At 41.4% G+C, this 19,418-nt stretch overlaps 1 protein-coding gene and 2 long non-coding RNA genes across 4 annotated transcripts in view; 1 reads left to right on the top strand and 2 right to left on the bottom strand.

Annotated features, from left to right (window-relative positions):
• The window catches only part of med25 (mediator complex subunit 25), a 36,492-nt gene extending 22,965 nt beyond the window's left edge, over positions 1 to 13,527 (bottom strand). Inside the window, exons 1-10 of one of the 2 annotated variants that reach the window (XM_061905604.1) lie at positions 13,326 to 13,527; positions 9,731 to 9,883; positions 9,613 to 9,658; positions 9,410 to 9,534; positions 9,238 to 9,336; positions 7,873 to 7,993; positions 7,640 to 7,796; positions 2,839 to 2,963; positions 2,639 to 2,714; positions 290 to 540 (exon numbers count right to left, since the gene is read on the bottom strand). In XM_061905604.1, coding sequence (XP_061761588.1) covers positions 290 to 540; positions 2,639 to 2,714; positions 2,839 to 2,963; positions 7,640 to 7,796; positions 7,873 to 7,993; positions 9,238 to 9,336; positions 9,410 to 9,534; positions 9,613 to 9,658; positions 9,731 to 9,876 — 1,146 coding nt within the window. In that variant the 5' untranslated portion in view covers positions 9,877 to 9,883; positions 13,326 to 13,527. The remainder of the gene's footprint in view (positions 1 to 289; positions 541 to 2,638; positions 2,715 to 2,838; positions 2,964 to 7,639; positions 7,797 to 7,872; positions 7,994 to 9,237; positions 9,337 to 9,409; positions 9,535 to 9,612; positions 9,659 to 9,730; positions 9,884 to 13,325) is intronic. The other variant, XM_061905605.1, reaches the window with a different exon arrangement.
• An 11-nt stretch (positions 13,528 to 13,538) lies between these two features.
• Positions 13,539 to 14,453, top strand: LOC133556027 (uncharacterized). The gene is made up of 2 exons (XR_009807435.1): positions 13,539 to 14,074; positions 14,317 to 14,453. It is a non-coding gene; the product is annotated as an uncharacterized LOC133556027 (long non-coding RNA).
• A 3,482-nt stretch (positions 14,454 to 17,935) lies between these two features.
• LOC133555660 (uncharacterized) lies at positions 17,936 to 18,855 on the bottom strand. Its single transcript, XR_009807357.1, has 2 exons — positions 18,315 to 18,855; positions 17,936 to 18,072 (listed from the first exon to the last, which is right to left on the bottom strand). It is a non-coding gene; the product is annotated as an uncharacterized LOC133555660 (long non-coding RNA).
• Positions 18,856 to 19,418: the final 563 nt, after the last annotated feature.

Genomic DNA, 19,418 nt, shown 5'->3' with positions numbered 1-19,418 from the left:
TTTGTAGAACCAAAGTTGATCAATAGATTTATGCTTTGAAAAATTGATTTAAAAAACAATGATACATGACTTATTTTTGACATTTTTACGTCTGTTGATGAGAATGTTCTGTGTCCCCAGTACCAAACTTGTGGGGAGCCCTAAAGGTTAAAAAAATTTATTTATTATGTTGGTTTAAAAAAAATATATAAATATCAAAATGTCCCCCTGCATGTTTTAATTTTTCAGTATGCGTCCCTCAGTGGAAAAGATTTGGACAGCCCTGCCTTAGAAAGTAAATCACATGTACCATGTTGGGTTGTCCTGACTGCGGCGTGGGCTGGTTGGGAGCAGGCTGCTGCTGAGGGGGCGGCGGAGGCTGCTGATTGGGCACGGGCTGCCCAGGCGGAGGCACAGCTTGCTGCTGGTTGGGAGGGACCTGTTGCTGCTGATTGGCCGTGGTGACGGTGGAGATGTTGGGCTGGCTCAGCTTCACTCCCGACAGAGAGGGGATGGACAGCTGGCCGGCGAACGGCGGGACCTGACTGACCATCCCTGAAACTGGGGGTGAAGTCAGTTGGTAGGCAAGACGCAGAGAGCACAGACAATGTTACAGACCAGCATTAAACATTGCAGTAAACCACTACATCCAGCAGATGGCCCTGTCATTTCGTCATCTTTTTTGACATTCACACATAATTCTACACCAAAAAGTATGTTTTGTTGTGTCAATGCTTTACAGCAGTGACTCTCAAACTGTGGTATGTGTACCACTACTGGTACGCAGGCTCCATCTAGTGGTAAGCCAAATAATCATTTTATTAAAGTACAATATTTCATTTTCTAATATGGTAAGTGCATCTGCCTCACAATACGAAGGTCCTGAGTAGTCCCGGGTTCAATCCCGGGCTCGGGATCTTTCTGTGTGGAGTTTGCATGTTCTCCCCGTGACTGCGTGGGTTCCCTCCGGGTACTCCGGCTTCCTCCAACTTCCAAAGACATTCACCTGCGGATAGGTTGATTGGCAACACTAAATTGGCCCGAGTGTGTGAATGTGAGTGTGAATGTTGTCTATCTATCTGTGTTGGCCCTGCGATGAGGTGGCGACTTGTCCAGGGTGTAACCCTCCTTCCGCCCAAATGCAGCTGAGATAGGCTTCAGCGACCCCAAAAGGGACAAGCGGTAGAAAATGGATGGATAGATGGATTGTAACACAGTGTTAATGTTCAAACTGTGTATAATTTTAAAGTGGCCAAAATTATTAAATCAACTTGATGAATTAAAGACATCTGCTTGTTCTTAGTGAATACTTGGGCCTACAATGCTACTGTATTTGAATGTTGGTCATTATGATGGTACTTGGAGAGGCAAGTTTTTCTGAGATGGTACTTGGCGAAAACAGTTTGAGAACCACTGCTTTACAGCATTCATATAAGATTCTAATCATCTATTCATTCATTCCCTCGATTTTTTGTCCGCCTTCTTCCTCAGTTTTCTTTAGTGGCATAGTGGTTAGAGTGTCCGCCCTGAGATTGGAAAGTCGTGAGTTTAAACCCACGCCGAGTCATACCAAAGACTATAAAAATGGGACCCATTACCTCCCTGCTTGGCACTCAGCATCAAGGGTTGGAATTAGGGGTTTAATCACCAAAAATTATTCCTGGGCGGGGCCACCGCTGCTGCTCATTGCTACCCTCACCTCCCAGGGGGTGAGGTTGATGGGTCAAATGCAGAGGATAATCTCACCACACCTAGTGTGTGTGACAATCATTAGTACTTTAACTTTATGGGCTAATTTTGCAACAGAGTCATGGAACTTACTTATACTTGACTTACGCCGTTAGCATGCATTTTAGCAAATTTTTCCGCCGTACACCTCATAGTCTTATAACTTTGTACATGACACATGCTAACTGTAATAGAATGCTAAATTTTAGGACTAATTTTGCAACCGTTTACTCCTGGGTCATATAACTTGGTACTGGACTTATGCTGACTAACAACATGGTAAAATGCTAACATTAGCGTCCTTACATTTTTAGCCAATTTGGCCGCTGTTTATCCCAGAGTCATAAGACTTGGTGCTTGGCATATACTAACTTGTAGCATACTAACGTTGACATGGTAGGATGCTATCGTTAACATGGTAGCATGCTAACATTAGCATACTAACTGTTTTAGCCAATTTTGCCACAATACACTTCTGTCATATAACTTAGTATGTAACATAAACTAGCTAGATTTTGTCCTGCTTGTTAGTTTTACAGCCATACATCTTAAGAGTCATAAAACTTGGTATTTGACACATGCTAACGTTAAAATTTCAGTCCGGCTTGCATATATCAGGTTTCTGCAGCTCGCGCACATACAAAAATCACATGAAATGTAATATTGTTCGAACAAACAATATAGGACCGTTATCTAGTTTATGATTTTTACCTTCCAAGGGTGTTTGGTTTTGGCAAAAATAAATCTGCTTGAGCATTGTTTTGTGTTTTTTACTATTGCTCTTGTGTGCAACATCCTGTAAATAGCATCTATGCAAAAGAGAATAGCAAGACAACAATAAGACAGTGTGCCGACAAAGCAAGTAGACACTTGGCTAACACGAAAGTACACACACAAACAAACAAACACACACACTGAGCTGGCAACTCACATCGGTTCTTTTGGCCTTTGGCTGCCTCCACAACCATCTGTGCAGCCACCTGAGCAGCAGTCATGGTGGGTGGATTCTGTCAGCGAGCAGATGTAAAGGAAGACAATACTGGGTGAGAAACCATTCGGTCGAACAACAAACGCCGTCCGCCTGAACCAAAGTCAAGAGCAGACGGCGGGAATTAAAACTGGCGTCGCTACCTGGTAAGGATGAGAAGGGCCCATAGGGGGGGTGGGCTGCGGGCCGCCAATGAGAGGCTGATTGACCGTCAACGGTTGAGGAGGGAGAACTGGCTTCAAAGGCCCAGGACCTACGCCCGAGGAGACTGGAAGACAAAAGTGAGATGTGGTTAGGATGCAAACGTACATCATTCTTCACCCAAAAAATAAATAAAAATCAGAATGTCCTAAGTAATACATGGAGTACCATTACCATCAGGGCACCTGAAAAGAATGTTTCACAATTTTTTTTTTATGTAAAATATTTCTTTCTTTTTTTTCATCTAAATTTGATTTGATGTTTTGTACAAAAAAAATGAATAAATTGCTCAACACATTATATAACAAGTGTCATAAAACACCATCACTAACGCTGCACATCACAGGAGTAAGTGAAAGTACGTGGGGAAATTTGCCATTATCTTCTTATCTGAGACAGAGCAGGAGGGGGTTAGGAACACGTTTTCAATAAAATTTCATATGAAGCCCCCTGTCATTCATTATTTGACATTTTACATGCACTTCTTCTAACAAAACATCCTCCCCCAGGCCCCATTGGGCTATTTCCTTATGGAGTATGATGTCAAAGCTCACAAATGACTACTTAAAAACACTATTCATAACTCTGACATGAATAAATGTTTATAAAATACACTATGGAGTGAGACATCTTGCTTGTTTTACCGGATATAGAGCCACATATAGAGGTGACAATGTCGTTGTGGTTTGTACCCTTTGAGGCATTTGTGATTAAGGGCTAGATAAATAAACTTTGATTTATTTATTAATTAATTGATTGATACCAGTCATTCAACTGATTTCTAAACACTAGATATACGTACATTTGCAAAACAATAACTATTTAACTCACTGGTGACATTCCATTTTATTAATCTTCAATTTTTTTATTTATTTTTTTACTTTTTGAATGCGTTTTGATCAGATAATGTCAGAGGTTAAAATCAGTTCAACAACTAATGATATTGAAAAGTTTACTCATTAAAACTATGACATAATTTTAGCTAAATGCCTTCAAACGGTTAAAATTAGGGCTGTCAAAATTAGCGAGTGAACACACAAAAAATGCTTGCATTAATCAAGTATATATACAGATTAAATGTGCAATTTATTTTGACTCTACAAGCTCTTTCACCGTTTTGTGGTCAGTGATCGAATGGATAAAAATAAAGAAACACATTCATTCATCCATCCATTTTCTACCGCTTATTCCCTTTTGGGGTTGCGGGGGATGTTGGTGCCTATCTCAGCTACAATCGGGCAGAAGGCGGGTTACACCCTGGACAAGTTGCCATCTCATCGCAGGGCCAACACAGATAGACAGAAAACATTCACACTCACATCCGCACACTAAGGCCAATTTAGTGTTGCCAATCCACTTATGCCCAACTGCATGTCTTTGGAAGTGGGAGGAAGCCGGAGTACCCGGAGGGAACCCACGCAGTCACGGGGAGAACATGCAAACTCCACACAGAAAGATCCCAAGCCCGGGATTGAACCCAGGACTACTCAGGACTTTCGTATTGTGAGGCAGACGCACTAACTCCTCTTCCACCATGCTGCCCTAAAGGAATACATAATAAAATTAAATAAAAAATTCTAAAAAGTAAAATATGATAGTAAAATATAACAAAAAGTAAAATAAAGTTTGTTTAGTATAGTGAAGTGAATTATATTTATATAGCGCTTTTCTCAAGTGACTCAAAGCGCTTTACATAGTGACACCCAATATCTAAGTTACATTTAAACCAGTGTGGGTGGCACTGGGAGCAGGCGGGCAAAGTGTCTTGCCCAAGGACACAACGGCAGCGACTAGGATGGCACAAGCGGGAATCGAACCCGCAACCCTCAAGTTGCTGACACGGCCACTCTACCAACCGAGCTATGCCGACATTTCCGTATAGTCATAATACATGTAAATCCACTGTCAAATTTCAATCCAAAATACGCGCTGACTGGATTTAAGATAAAAGTTTTGATCAAAAAAATTATCAAATTCAAACATTAAAATATATGTTATTGGATGACTTTCTGACAATAAAATTGCATTTGTGTCCAAATAAGTTACTTTAAATTGTACAAGCAAGTAATAACCTGTGATGAATCATGATTAATCCAAAGTCACAAGTGTGATTATTCTGATTAAAAATATTGTATCACTTGACAGCATTAAAATAAAATAAAATAAAAACACTACATGTTTTGATTAGGGCTGAAGTTAATTGAAAGATTCAAAACTAAGAATAAAAATATGAATGCAAAATGTTTTATGCTTCTGAAAAATTAAATACTTTTTTTATTCTGTTTGGCTTTGGGGTATTATTGTACAGCTGTGAAATATTGGATATTTGAAATCCAACAAAAAAAAAAAAACCCCACTCATGAAAAATCATGTATAATGGAGTAAGACAAAAAATGTATACTGAAAGAAAAAATAAGTTAGCCTTTGTTCCCTAAGGGTTAAATGTGTGTAACTAAATTATCTACTTCTCAAACTGTGATACACAGGCTCCATCTAGTGGTACCCCAAAGAAGTCTGTAAATATGTACTGTCTACGGCAGACCTCGGCAAATTGAGGCCAGGGGGACACATGCGGCCCATTATGCTTTTCAAAGCAGCCCGCCGGACATTTCCCAAATAATTATTTTAGATCTTTAAGATGGAAACTGTAGCTGCCATTATGATGTGCTGTCATGTTTTCAAATGACCGTAAGTCTTGAACTATACAAAATATTTCAATGGTTACAATCTGTGCTTTTGCATGATATACTAGTTACTCCATCCATCCATCCCCATCCATCTTCTTCCGCTTATCCGAGGTCGGGTCGCGGGGGCAGCAGCCTAAGCAGGGAAGCCCAGACTTCCCTCTCCCCAGCCACTTCTTCTAGCTCTTCCCGGGGGATCCAGAGGCCTTCCCAGGCCAGCCGGGAGACATAGTCTTCCCAACGTGTCCTGGGTCTTCCCCGTGGCCTCCTACCGGTTGGACGTGCCCTAAACACCTCCCTCGGGAGGCGTTCGGGTGGCATCCCGACCAGATGCCCGAGCCACCTCATCTGGCTCCTCTCGATGTGGAGGAGCAGCGGCTTTACTTTGAGTTCCTCCCGGATGACAGAGCTTCTCACTCTATCTCTAAGGGAGAGCCCCGCCACACGGCGGAGGAAAGTCATTTCGGCCGCTTGTACCCGTGATCTTATCCTATCGGTCATGACCCAAAGCTCATGACCATAGGTGAGGATGGGAACGTAGATCGGCTGGTAAATTGAGAGCTTTGCCTTCCGGCTCAGCTCCTTCTTCACCACAACAGATCGGTACAACGTCCGCATTACTGAAGATGCCGCACCGATCCGCCTGTCGATCTCACGATCCACTCTTCCCCCACTCGTGAACAAGACTCCTAGGTACTTGAACTCCTCCACTTGGGGCAGGGTCTCCTCCCCAACCCGGAGATGGCACTCCACCCTTTTCCGGGAGAGAACCATGGACTAGTTACTATGGTAATCTAACTAGTTACAATGATAATCTAAGTCACAGCAGGTAGGGGAGCATTTCCACAGAGTGATTCCAGAGTGACCAGCCTGAAATGGGGGTGTCAGGGACAGACAGGGAGATTTTTACAAACAAAGTTCTAAAGCTTAGTGTTGTATCAGATACATCAGATTGTGGATAGTTTTTTTTTTTTTACTAGCGGTAGAAAATGGATGGATGGGATGGACATTCATATTTTGCTGTGTTTGTTGCATTTTTGTTGCTGCTTGATTGTAAATAATGTCAATCGAGAGGGCGTGTGATGTTCATATGTTGTCAATATTCAGTGTTGTATCGTTCATATTTAATATTGTAAATACCACATTCTTTATTGTAATGTTTATTCTGGGTGTCTTATTCAGTAAAAAAAATAAAAATAAAATTCCATTCCTTTTTTTAAGGCGGTCTGTCATAACGTTTTTAGCCATTTAGACATTATTGTGAGGTTTTGTATTAGTGTTCCTAAAAATCAGATACACCAGCCCTCAGACACATTTTTTCTCTAAATTTGACCACCCGGGTCAAAATAATTGCCCAGGCCTGGTCTACGGAGTATCATTGTTGAGGTTTGTGCATTGTGTGTAATGTTACAGTGGCCGAAAATATTAAATATACTTGTCAAATAAAACATCTACCTCTTTTTTAATGAATACCTAGGCCTACTGCACTACTGAATTTTATGCTGGTCATTATAGTGGGTACTTGGAGAGTCAAGTGTTTTCTAAACTGGTACTTGGCGAAAAAAGTTTGAGAACCACCGATCTATGTTATTAATCAGGCCTTTTAAGTTGCTAAATGTGTGCTTTTTACCATGTTTAATCAAAGGATGATATAATTTAAATTAGATTACAATAAAAATGTATTCTAAAATCTTTGTTCTAGTCCATCCATCCATTTTTCTACCGCTTGTCCCTTTCGGGGTCACGGGGGGGTAACGGAGCCTCTCTCGGCCACATTCAGGCGGTAGGCGGGGTACACTCTGGACAAGTTGCCACCTCATTGCAGGGCCAACACAGATAGACAGACAACATTCACACTCACATTCACACACTCGGACCAATTGAGTGTTGCCAATCAACCTATCCCCAGGTGCATGTCTTTGGAGGTGGGAGGAAGCCAGAGTACACGGAGGGAACCCACGCAGTCACGGGGAGAACACGCAAACTCCACACAGAAAGATCCTGAGCCCAGGATTGAACTCAAGACTTTCGTAGGCATCAACATAAAAAGCAGACATACCAGGGAGTGAAATGCCCCTGACCAGCACCATGTGGAAGGGGTCTTGACTATAGTCTGGGTGGGATTCGATGGCACCCGCTACAGGAGAGGCCCGCTCAAACAAAGCTCTCAACGCGGGCAGTTTACGCGGCGCCACCACCGAGAAGTGGATTCCTCTCTGAAAGCAGTGAAAATAACACACTGAGAGAATAAAACATCAAGACCTGTGCAAAAGTCACTTAACGGCAACTCACATCCCTGATGATTTTCACCAGGTTGTCTGCGGTGCAGCCGGTATAGCTGACGCTCTCCACGGCAGGAAGCAAGTACGGCGGGGAGTTACACAGGAGGACGCACACTTTGTGTGTTTGACCACTGGTGATGGCAGGGGTTAAAAGATGGAACCAACATGATATCACCCTCTATATAAGTTTCCAAACTTTTCCCACGCAGCCATTTTGGTATTTTTTATTTTCAAAACCAGTACAATGCATAGATTTTTTTTTTCCCGGAGACCCTCAAGAGTCTCAATCATTAAGATGTTTAAAATAAATCATATATTATTATTTTGTATTAAATTTAAAGTACCAATGATTGTCACACACACACTAGGTGTGGTGAAATTTGTCCTCTGCATTTGACCCATCACCCTTGTTCACCCCCTGGGAGGTGAGGGGAGCAGTGGGCAGCAGCGGTATTATTCAATGCTTAAAACTCTAGATAAACTGCACATCTATTTGTTGATATATAGTAAAAAAAAAGGAAATACCCTTTTGTCAAGGAAAACTCTGTTTTATGGCAGAAACAAAAAATATGCAAAATTACCCACTCAAAAAATAATCTAAGTGGATTTTTAATGTGAAGTAATTTGAGCCTTAAATAAATCAATAATTTATAAGCCCGTTGAATTTAATTCATTATTATTTTTTAGCAATTAAAGTAAAAACAATCCTATTAAAATAGTTAGGGATACAAGAGGTCCCCACTAATAAAAATGTAAGAAATATGTCATACTTCATTTTTACTTCCAACACTTAAGTCTCCAGATCAACTTCAGATCTATCCGTCTATTGACTATAAATTTTAGTTAAAATTTTTCTAGCCCTTTTTTGTCAAAAAAAACTCACAAAATATGTAAATGCAATACTTAATGTAGCCTTACATAGGTCAATAATTTATACATCAAAATAGATATTAATTCCAAATTAATTTTTGAGCAGTGACAGTTTTCTTTTTAAATCCCACAAATCCAAACCCAGAGGGGCTCCATTAATAAGTGTTAAGGATAAGTTAAACATATATATTTTTTTTACTTTCAACACTCAAGTCTATCGATCAACTTTAGACCTATCCATCAATTATAATTTTTAATTATTTTAAATGTTCGTTCTATGCCCTTTTGATCAAAGAAAACATTGTTTTTAGAATCAACATTGCAACTTTTGTTTGTTACATTTCACATGTTTTCTCTGTTATTCAACTTTTAAGTGTTTTTTCAGTTTTTTTTAATAAATAGTAATTTTAGAATGTGCCACGATTCATAAAAAAAAAGCTGTGGGCCACAAATGGCAGGACTTGGTATTGTATATCTACAATGCTTCATGCAAAAAGAGTCTTACATTTGTTCTCTCATCTTCTTAAAGTCATCAAAGAGCTGTAAGGCCACAGACAGACCCTCCGCAATCAGACTGCAGCTCTCCGCTCCACCTCCCATGAACCTGTGAGGAAACAGGAGGAATGCTTGACGTTTCGGCTCCAAAAAACTGTAATAATGCACAAAAGCTGAATTACTGGATGCTGTCGATCCAGGAGACAAACTCAAAGGCAGAGCTGGTGGGAGCGTGACACTGGACGTACGACTCAGGGGCGCAGTCCACGGTGTTGAAGACCACCAGGCCGTACTGAGTCCCTCCGTACTGGTGAGGGAAAAATAGGATGAGCAATAAATGAACACATTTGTTACTTGATGCTTAAAATGAGCGGGTATCACTCACATCGCCTCCGAAGTCTGTTTCTGCTGGAGGTCCTCCATTAAAATACCTGCGACAACACATTTGCATGGATTTATTAGGGGCAGCCATACGAGAGGGTCGAGCGTCATCACCGCCTTACTCAATCGCCGGAAGTATGTAATTCTTCCTCAATGATTCAAAGTAGGGTCCGAGGTTTGCCGTCCCTTCGATGACAAAGACCACATCAGCCACCTGGTTGGTCCCTGGCTTGGTGGATTGTTCCATAAGAGCAGAACCTGACACCATGGATGTTCTGCATACAAACAGAATGCATCATTATGCAGCAATACCTCGTTCATATGCAATTCAATTGGGTGATTCCAAATGACAACAACGCTAATGTGAAGTAAATTCCATTAGGAGCATATGGAGGTTCATTTGTGTTTTCAATGCGAAAGCTTTTTCTGGACAATAAATGTATGGAACTGAATTTCTTTTCGTTTGATTTTTGTGAATTAATTTCTGTACATCAGATTTTGCTGACAATTTCAATGAAGAAGATATGTGAGAAAAAACTTGTATGTTTAAAACATCAGGTTGTTAAAAAAAGTGTTTCAAAATTCAGCATAACATTTCAGTGCAGAAATATGGAGGTTAATTTGTGTATTTATTACAAGAGCTTTTTTTGACACCCAATTTATGTAAATGATTTTTCATCCATCAATTTTCTACAGCTTTTCCCTTTCGGGGACGCCGGGAGCTCGAGCCTATCCTCGCTGCACTCGCCATCTCATCACTTAACAACATTTATTTGCGTTTGATAAACGTTTTTCTTTTACATAAAATTATGCTGACTATTTCATTGAATACAAATTTGTGAGTAAAAATGGTTATTTTAAAAATTCAGTTTGTTAAAATGCAGTGTTTGAAAATGTGTTAAAAAACGGGTTACAAAAAATTCAGCATAAAGAAAAAAGTCAGAGCAGAAATACTGTATGGAGGTTAATTTGTGTCCTTATTAAACATATTTTGTGTTTTTTATTTATTTTTATTTTTTTACATCAAATGATGTGACACTTTCATTGCGTGTTCAAAAATTCAGTTTGTTAATACTGCGGGAAAATAAAAAATTAGCGCAGAAATATGTAGGTTAATTTGCGAGCGTTTTTTTGACACTGAATTTATGTAAAGGAATTTTTTGCAGTAGATTTTTTTTTTAAGCTGACAATTTCATTGAATAAAAAGTTGTAAACAAAACTTAAGTTTGTAAAAAATAGTGATCAATTCAGTGTAAAAAAAATTCAATTCATAAATATTGGTTGTTTCAAAACTCATTTCCGGTAAATCAAGACTCAGGAATCAGGAGATCGGAGATTGGCTGAGAAACGAGGGTGTGGAGATGTCCCCATTCACTACAGAAGAGATCAAATTTAGTATTTTTTATAAACGACTGTAACATAGAAATGTTTGTCAACATTATTATGCTCCAGGCAAAATGTTTTCTACATAAATGTTGATTTATGAAAGTAAGGCCTACATTTTCTAATTGGCTTGATGGTTTATAATTATCAATCAAATCTTGGAGGATGATTAAGAGTAAAAAAAACTTAAAATTTACATATTTGTTAAAAACATCTTAAGTAATTTAGTTAGCCCTTTTTGTCTTTTTTTTCTTCTTATGTTTTAAACAGTATTTAATACTCTCTGTATTTGCTTTTGGTTTCTTTCCTTGACATGTTTTGCTAATGATGAAAGTGCCCTGACTTTTGTGTACATTATAAATGTATGTTTTGTTGTTCAATAAAAAAAATGTTTAAAAATTGAAATAAAATTAAAAAAAAGACTCATGAATCAGTTATGTCTCCAAACCAGCCAATGAGGTGTCAAGTTTTACTCACGTGACACACAATATTTTTACACTCATTTTATTCTGCACTGACTTTTTTTAGCACACTGAATTTCAAACACTGTATTTTTAACACACTGAATGGTTAAACAAACATGTTTGCTCACATTTTTTATTTAAACTGTCATTAAAAACGCAAAAAAATCAGTTACACAAATTCAATGTCAAAAATGTTTTGTAATAAAGTCACACATTAACCTCCATTAGGAGAAGGTGTACATTGTCTAACATATGTGGTCCTCTCCAAGGTTTCTCATAGTCATCACTGTCACCGACGTCCCACTGGGTGTGAGTTTTCCTTGCCCTTATGTGGGCTCTACCGAGGATGTTGTTGTGGTTTGTGTTGTGGTTTGTGCAGCCCTTTGAGACACTAGTGATTTAGGGATGTTTAAATAAACATTGATGATACTTAGTGATTTCCAAAGCCCCCCAAAAAAGTCCGCGGGCTATAGAGCGTTTTACGTTCGGGCTTCAGTACTCTGGAATGCCCTCCCGGTAACAGTTCGAGATGCTACCTCAGTAGAAGCATTTAAGTCTCACCTTAAAACTCATTTGTATACTCTAGCCTTTAATTCAAGGGTCTCAGTCACGAGCCCCGCGGGCCCCCACCTTAATATGAAAGTTTAATGTTAGTGCGGCCCGCGAGTTTTATATGAATGCCGCTTGAGACTGTTGTGTTATTTAGGTCCGAAATGGTTCTTTCAACGTTCTGGGTTGCCTACCCCTGCATTAGTGGAAAAGCGGCAAATGTATGAAAGCGACAGAGACGTTGCCATGGAAACTAGGGTTTTCTAACACGCCTGGCTGCAATAACAGTCCCCGATAACCTGGACCAATTCAAACCACTATGTGTTTTTTTTTTGTTTAATTTGCATTGCCTCACTTTTTTTAAATCTTTTTTTTTTTCATTTATAATTTGATTTTATTTTGTGTTGAAAATAAAAATAAAGACATTGAAAAATATATTTTTTTAGGAAATATTTTCTCGCGGCCCAGCCTCACCCAGACTCTGCATCCAGTGGCCCCTAGGCAAATTGAGTTTGAGACCCCTGCTTTAACAGACCCCCTTTTTAGACCAGTTGATCTGCCGTTTCTTTTCTTTTTCTCCTCTGTCCCCCTCTCCCTTGTGGAGGGGCTCCGGTCCGGTGGCCATGGATGAAGTACTGGCTGTCCAGAGTCGGGACCCAGCCTGTGTATCGGTTGGGGACGTCTGTGCGCTGCTGATCCACCTCCGCTTGGGATGGTTTCCTGCTGGTTCCACTATGGACGGGACTCTCGCTACTGTGTTGGATCCACTTTGGAATGGACTCCCACAGTTGTGTTAGATCCACTATGAATTGAACTTTCACAGTATCATGTTAGACCTGCTGGACATCCATTGCTTTCAGTCCCACATATGCAGTCCTCTCCAAGGTTTCTCATAGTCATCATTGTCACTGTCACCGACGTCCCCCTGGGTGTGAGTTTTCCTTGCCCTTATGTGGGATCTACCGAGGATGTCCTTGTGGTCTGTGTTGTGGTTTGTGCACCCCTTTGAGACACTGGTGATTTAGGGCTATATAAATAAACATCGATGACTGTGCACTGACGATACTTAAGCACAAAGTTTGTTTAAGGAAATAGTACAACACCATACATTTAAGTTAGCTAACTGGTAGCTATTTCGAACAAGCACCAAATAAACAACTTACACATTGCATATTTTACACATCTTTTATAAATGAAATTATGAGTTGTATTGTAAAAGTTAACCACAAAGGGAGTGTCAGAACAACAATGAAGAGGCTTTGAATAGCAATTAGCATGGAAAGTATGACAACGCCGAGCAGCTTTTTTTGTTGAAACTCACATTTGTGGAAGAAGCGTCCGGTCCGTCACAACATGGCGACTTTATTCAATATTATCAGGATTATCAGGACTCAGCTAGACGTTTCAGCGGCACTTCCCCGGTGAAAACACGCCTTAGTAGCGTCACAGCATGGCTGACACGACCGTTTGTTGTATTGTTACAGGAAGTAAGCGCAAAACAACCGTGACGTAGTTAACTCTTCTTCCTGCGCCATTTGAGGATGTTTAGAAAGCTCATTGCGGGCTCTGCTGCTGTCTACTGGTCAACAATATATGGCGTGGTCCTTTTGATGTACGATACCCCGCGACCCCGAAAGGGACAAGCGGTAGGAAAATGGATAGATGGATACATGGCCGGTGTTGTGCCGAATTCTGCACCCCCGCCGTAAAATGCACCCCCTGTCGGGAGCGCGCTTACGTCACTCGGTTGCATCACCCGTCTCGAAAAGTAGCTAAACTCGGCTAAAATCGCCTCTTTCGGCATAAAAATGTACATAACAAGGTGAATAATCCAAGTTGTCTTTACTTTGGATATATTAATGGATGGATTAATTGTGATTCTTTAATGATTTCGCCGCCATTGCCTTTAATGATTTCGTCGTCATTCAATCGCCTCTTTCGGCATAAAAATGTACATAACAAGGTGAATAATCCAAGTTGTCTTTACTTTGGATTTATTAATGGATGGATTAATTGTGATTCTTCAATGATTTCGCCGTCATTGCCTTTAATGATTTCGTCGTCATTCAGGTGGGTACATCGCCTCTTTCGGCATAAAAAAGTACATAACAAGGTGAAATAATCCAAGTTGTGTTTACTTTGGATTTATTAATGGATGGATTAATTGTGAGCCTTTAATGATTTCGCCACCATTCAGATAAGGCGAAACAATAACCATTTAATATAGGAATATTTGCTGTCCCGAAAATGTATTGAAGTATTGTATTAAAGAATATATACACCAAAGTAAGCCTCTATATGTACTTTTTTAGAGACATCAAGGAGAACGAATGTTTGCTGCTTCACTCGACGGGATCCAATACATGTATTTTAAAAATATGACATTTTCTTTAACTGTAAGAAGCTCATGGGTGGATAGATGAATACATTAATAAATGAATGCATCTGATACCTATCGTTGTTTTGATTTTAAGAATTTTCAAACTGAACATTCACAAATAACTTTACCAAAAGTACCCGAAATACCAGAGATGGAGTTATGGTGGGGGTGCATTTTCAGTGAAGAGTTGATTCCAGCTGCCTGAACATCTATCTATCTCTGGCTAGGATGGTCGTAGAGACATGAAACTCACCCTAGTAACTCATCCTTACCCCATCTGTATACTGTGAAAACCATGTGATGATTGGACCCCCACAGGCGGAGTTAGGGGGGGGTGCATTTTCAGGCAGCACCAACAGCCCACCTGCCGGAAAATGCATCCCCTAGCTATCTCTGGCTAGGATGGTCGTAGAGACATGAAACTCACCCTAGTAACTCATCCTCACCCCATCTGTATACTGTGAAAACCATGTGATGATTGGACCTCCACAGGCGGAGTTAGGGGGGGGTGCATTTTCAGGCAGCACCGATATCTCTGGCTAGGATGGTCGTAGAGACATGAAACTCACCCTAGTAACTCATCCTCACCCCATCTGTATACTGTGAAAACCATGTGATGATTGGACCTCCACAGGCGGAGTTAGGGGGGGGTGCATTTTCAGGCAGCACCAATATCTCTGGCTAGGATGGTCGTAGAGACATGAAACTCACCCTAGTAACTCATCCTTACCCCATCTGTATACTGTGAAAACCATGTGATGATTGGACCTCCACAGGCGGAGTTAGGGGGGGGGGGGGTGCATTTTCAGGCAGCACCAACAGCCCACCTGCCGGGAAATGCACCCCCTAGCTATCTCTGGCTAGGATGGTCGTAGAGACATGAAACTCACCCTAGTAACTCATCCTTACCCCCCCTGCATAGTGTGAAAACCATGTGATGATTGGACCCCCACAGGCGGAGTTAGGGGGGGGTGCATTTTCAGGCAGCACCAACAGCCCACCTGCCGGGAAATGCACCCCCTAGCTATCTCTGGCTAGGATGGTCGTAGAGATATGAAATTCACCCTAGTAACTCATCCTTACCCCCTCTGTATAGTGTGAAAACCATGTGATGATTGGACCTCCATAGGCGGAGTTAGGGGGGGGTGCTTTTTCAGGCAGCACCAATAGCCCACCTGCTGGAAAATGCATGTTTTTCCCCTCTAAACTCTCTCCCTTTGTTTATAATGCCAATTTTTTGCTGGATTTAGTCTCTATAAACTCCAAGGAAAACAATACCCGGCTGGGGACAATTTTTGAAATTGGTCTCCAAACTAAGGCATGCGGGCCGAAAGCGGCCCGCCGACGTCCAAAATCCGGCCCCTGGATTTTTATTCATGTTTTGAATTTTTGGGACATGGGGGACTTGTGGGAATCCATCCCAGGTAAGATTTTTGAACATTTTGAGGACTTTTGCCTACTTTCCCAACTTTCCCCCCCACTTCCAGTGTGACTTTGCGGTGTGCGCTATGGACATGCTGGGCATCCCTTGACTCGGGTGGCCAGCTGCGGGACTTGTGTGATTGATTTTTTAAAACTTTGAGGACTTTTGCCTACTTTCCCAGCTTTTCCCCCACTTCCAGTCAGTTGTGGTGTATCGCTATACATGGGCTATTATTAGGAAGAGGCGTTTATTTGGTAATATACAGTATATATATATATATATACTGTTATATACAATTTCAAAAATTGTCCCCAGCCGGGTATTGTTTTCCTTGGAGTTTATAGAGACTAAATCCAGCAAAAAATTGGCATTATAAACAAAGGGAGAGAGTTTAGAGGGGAAAAACATGCATTTTCCAGCAGGTGGGCTATTGGTGCTGCCTGAAAAAGCACCCCCCCCTAACTCCGCCTATGGAGGTCCAATCATCACATGGTTTTCACACTATACAGAGGGGGTAAGGATGAGTTACTAGGGTGAATTTCATATCTCTACGACCATCCTAGCCAGAGATAGCTAGGGGGTGCATTTCCCGGCAGGTGGGCTGTTGGTGCTGCCTGAAAATGCACCCCCCCCTAACTCCGCCTGTGGGGGTCCAATCATCACATGGTTTTCACACTATGCAGGGGGGGTAAGGATGAGTTACTAGGGTGAGTTTCATGTCTCTACGACCATCCTAGCCAGAGATAGCTAGGGGGTGCATTTCCCGGCAGGTGGGCTGTTGGTGCTGCCTGAAAATGCACCCCCCCCCCAACTCCGCCTGTGGAGGTCCAATCATCACATGGTTTTCACAGTATACAGATGGGGTAAGGATGAGTTACTAGGGTGAGTTTCATGTCTCTACGACCATCCTAGCCAGAGATATTGGTGCTGCCTGAAAATGCACCCCCCCCCTAACTCCGCCTGTGGAGGTCCAATCATCACATGGTTTTCACAGTATACAGATGGGGTGAGGATGAGTTACTAGGGTGAGTTTCATGTCCCTACGACCATCCTAGCCAGAGATATCGGTGCTGCCTGAAAATGCACCCCCCCCTAACTCCGCCTGTGGAGGTCCAATCATCACATGGTTTTCACAGTATACAGATGGGGTGAGGATGAGTTACTAGGGTGAGTTTCATGTCTCTACGACCATCCTAGCCAGAGATATTGGTGCTGCCTGAAAATGCACCCCCCCCTAACTCCGCCTGTGGAGGTCCAATCATCACATGGTTTTCACAGTATACAGATGGGGTAAGGATGAGTTACTAGGGTGAGTTTCATGTCTCTACGACCATCCTAGCCAGAGATATTGGTGCTGCCTGAAAATGCACCCCCCCCCCTAACTCCGCCTGTGGAGGTCCAATCATCACATGGTTTTCACAGTATACATAGGGGGTAAGGATGAGTTACTAGGGTGAGTTTCATGTCTCTACGACCATCCTAGCCAGAGATAGCTAGGGGATGCATTTTCCGGCAGGTGGGCTGTTGGTGCTGCCTGAAAATGCACCCCCCCCCTAACTCCGCCTGTGGGGGTCCAATCATCACATGGTTTTCACAGTATACAGATGGGGTGAGGATGAGTTACTAGGGTGAGTTTCATGTCTCTACGACCATCCTAGCCAGAGATATTGGTGCTGCCTGAAAATGCACCCCCCCCTAACTCCGCCTGTGGAGGTCCAATCATCACATGGTTTTCACAGTATACAGATGGGGTAAGGATGAGTTACTAGGGTGAGTTTCATGTCTCTACGACCATCCTAGCCAGAGATAGCTAGGGGATGCATTTTCCGGCAGGTGGGCTGTTGGTGCTGCCTGAAAATGCACCCCCCCCTAACTCCGCCTGTGGGGGTCCAATCATCACATGGTTTTCACAGTATACAGATGGGGTAAGGATGAGTTACTAGGGTGAGTTTCATGTCTCTACGACCATCCTAGCCAGAGATAGATAGATGTTCAGGCAGCTGGAATCAACTCTTCACTGAAAATGCACCCCCACCATAACTCCATCTCTGGTATTTCGGGTACTTTTGGTAAAGTTATTTGTGAATGTTCAGTTTGAAAATTCTTAAAATCAAAACAACGATAGGTATCAGATGCATTCATTTATTAATGTATTCATCTATCCACCCATGAGCTTCTTACAGTTAAAGAAAATGTCATATTTTTAAAATACATGTATTGGATCCCGTCGAGTGAAGCAGCAAACATTCGTTCTCCTTGATGTCTCTAAAAAAGTACATATAGAGGCTTACTTTGGTGTATATATTCTTTAATACAATACTTCAATACATTTTCGGGACAGCAAATATTCCTATATTAAATGGTTATTGTTTCGCCTTATCTGAATGGTGGCGAAATCATTAAAGGCTCACAATTAATCCATCCATTAATAAATCCAAAGTAAACACAACTTGGATTATTTCACCTTGTTATGTACTTTTTTATGCCGAAAGAGGCGATGTACCCACCTGAATGACGACGAAATCATTAAAGGCAATGACGGCGAAATCATTGAAGAATCACAATTAATCCATCCATTAATATATCCAAAGTAAAGACAACTTGGATTATTCACCTTGTTATGTACATTTTTATGCCGAAAGAGGCGATTTTAGCCGAGTTTAGCTACTTTTCGAGACGGGTGACGCAACCGAGTGACGTAAGCGCGCTCCCGACAGGGGGTGCATTTTACGGCGGGGGTGCAGAATTCGGCACAACACCGGCTCTACGCATGGGCAAGAGGGGGCAGGGCCCCCTTAAATAAATGTCTTGCCCCCTCAAATCAAAATTTGAGAAAGCAAATTTTAATAAACTCACAAAATTACTACATTACAAGTTGACAAAATTATCTGCACTAGCGGAAAAATCCGCCGAAAAAGGGACACACACGATATAGTAGTGTCGGCTTCCCTTTCATCCCTCCCTCCGCTGTGCGTGTATTCAACATTCCACAGGCTGCGCAGCAGACACACACCTGCACACACCCCTCAGCCCTCAGTAAACATCCAATCACTGTTGCAGTATGAAAGTAAAAGAAAATGAAAAGTTGTCTACATTTATCATATACTTGTTAGGATGGGTGTATTTCTGTAGTCTTATCTGTCATAAACACGTTTATCGTTGCGGACTTTCGGCGCTACGGAGTTCCTTTTTTTTTTTTACAACTTGACGAGAGCAGTGACAACGGAGGCTCTGAGCAGCAGTGGTTTGCAAGGCAGAGAGCTTCCACTGTCCCTGTAACAAGCTACAAGTCATTTATGATGCTGTTAATGACGGTAAAAATTAAACATAAGCAGTCCTCCTCTGCTGTCCTCTGTTCAGAGTGGAGTCCCTAGCAACGGACCGTTTTACTTAGCAACGGTCTGGCAATCGACTGCTGGAATTCTTTTTCTGTTGTTTTTCTTGTAATTCTACATAGTCAATCTTTAATGTTTTAATCTACATTTTGTAATAAACAAATTATAAGTTTCATTTGAAGTGAAGTTAATTATATTTATATAGCGCTTTTCTCTAGTGACTCAAAGCGCTTTACATAGTGAAACCCAATATCTAAGTTACATTTAAACCAGTGT

The sequence above is a fragment of the Nerophis ophidion genome, linkage group LG07 (assembly GCF_033978795.1).
Source record: "Nerophis ophidion isolate RoL-2023_Sa linkage group LG07, RoL_Noph_v1.0, whole genome shotgun sequence".
NCBI classification, from domain to species: Eukaryota; Metazoa; Chordata; class Actinopteri; order Syngnathiformes; family Syngnathidae; genus Nerophis; species Nerophis ophidion.
This window is presented reverse-complemented; position numbering and strand designations above follow the sequence as displayed.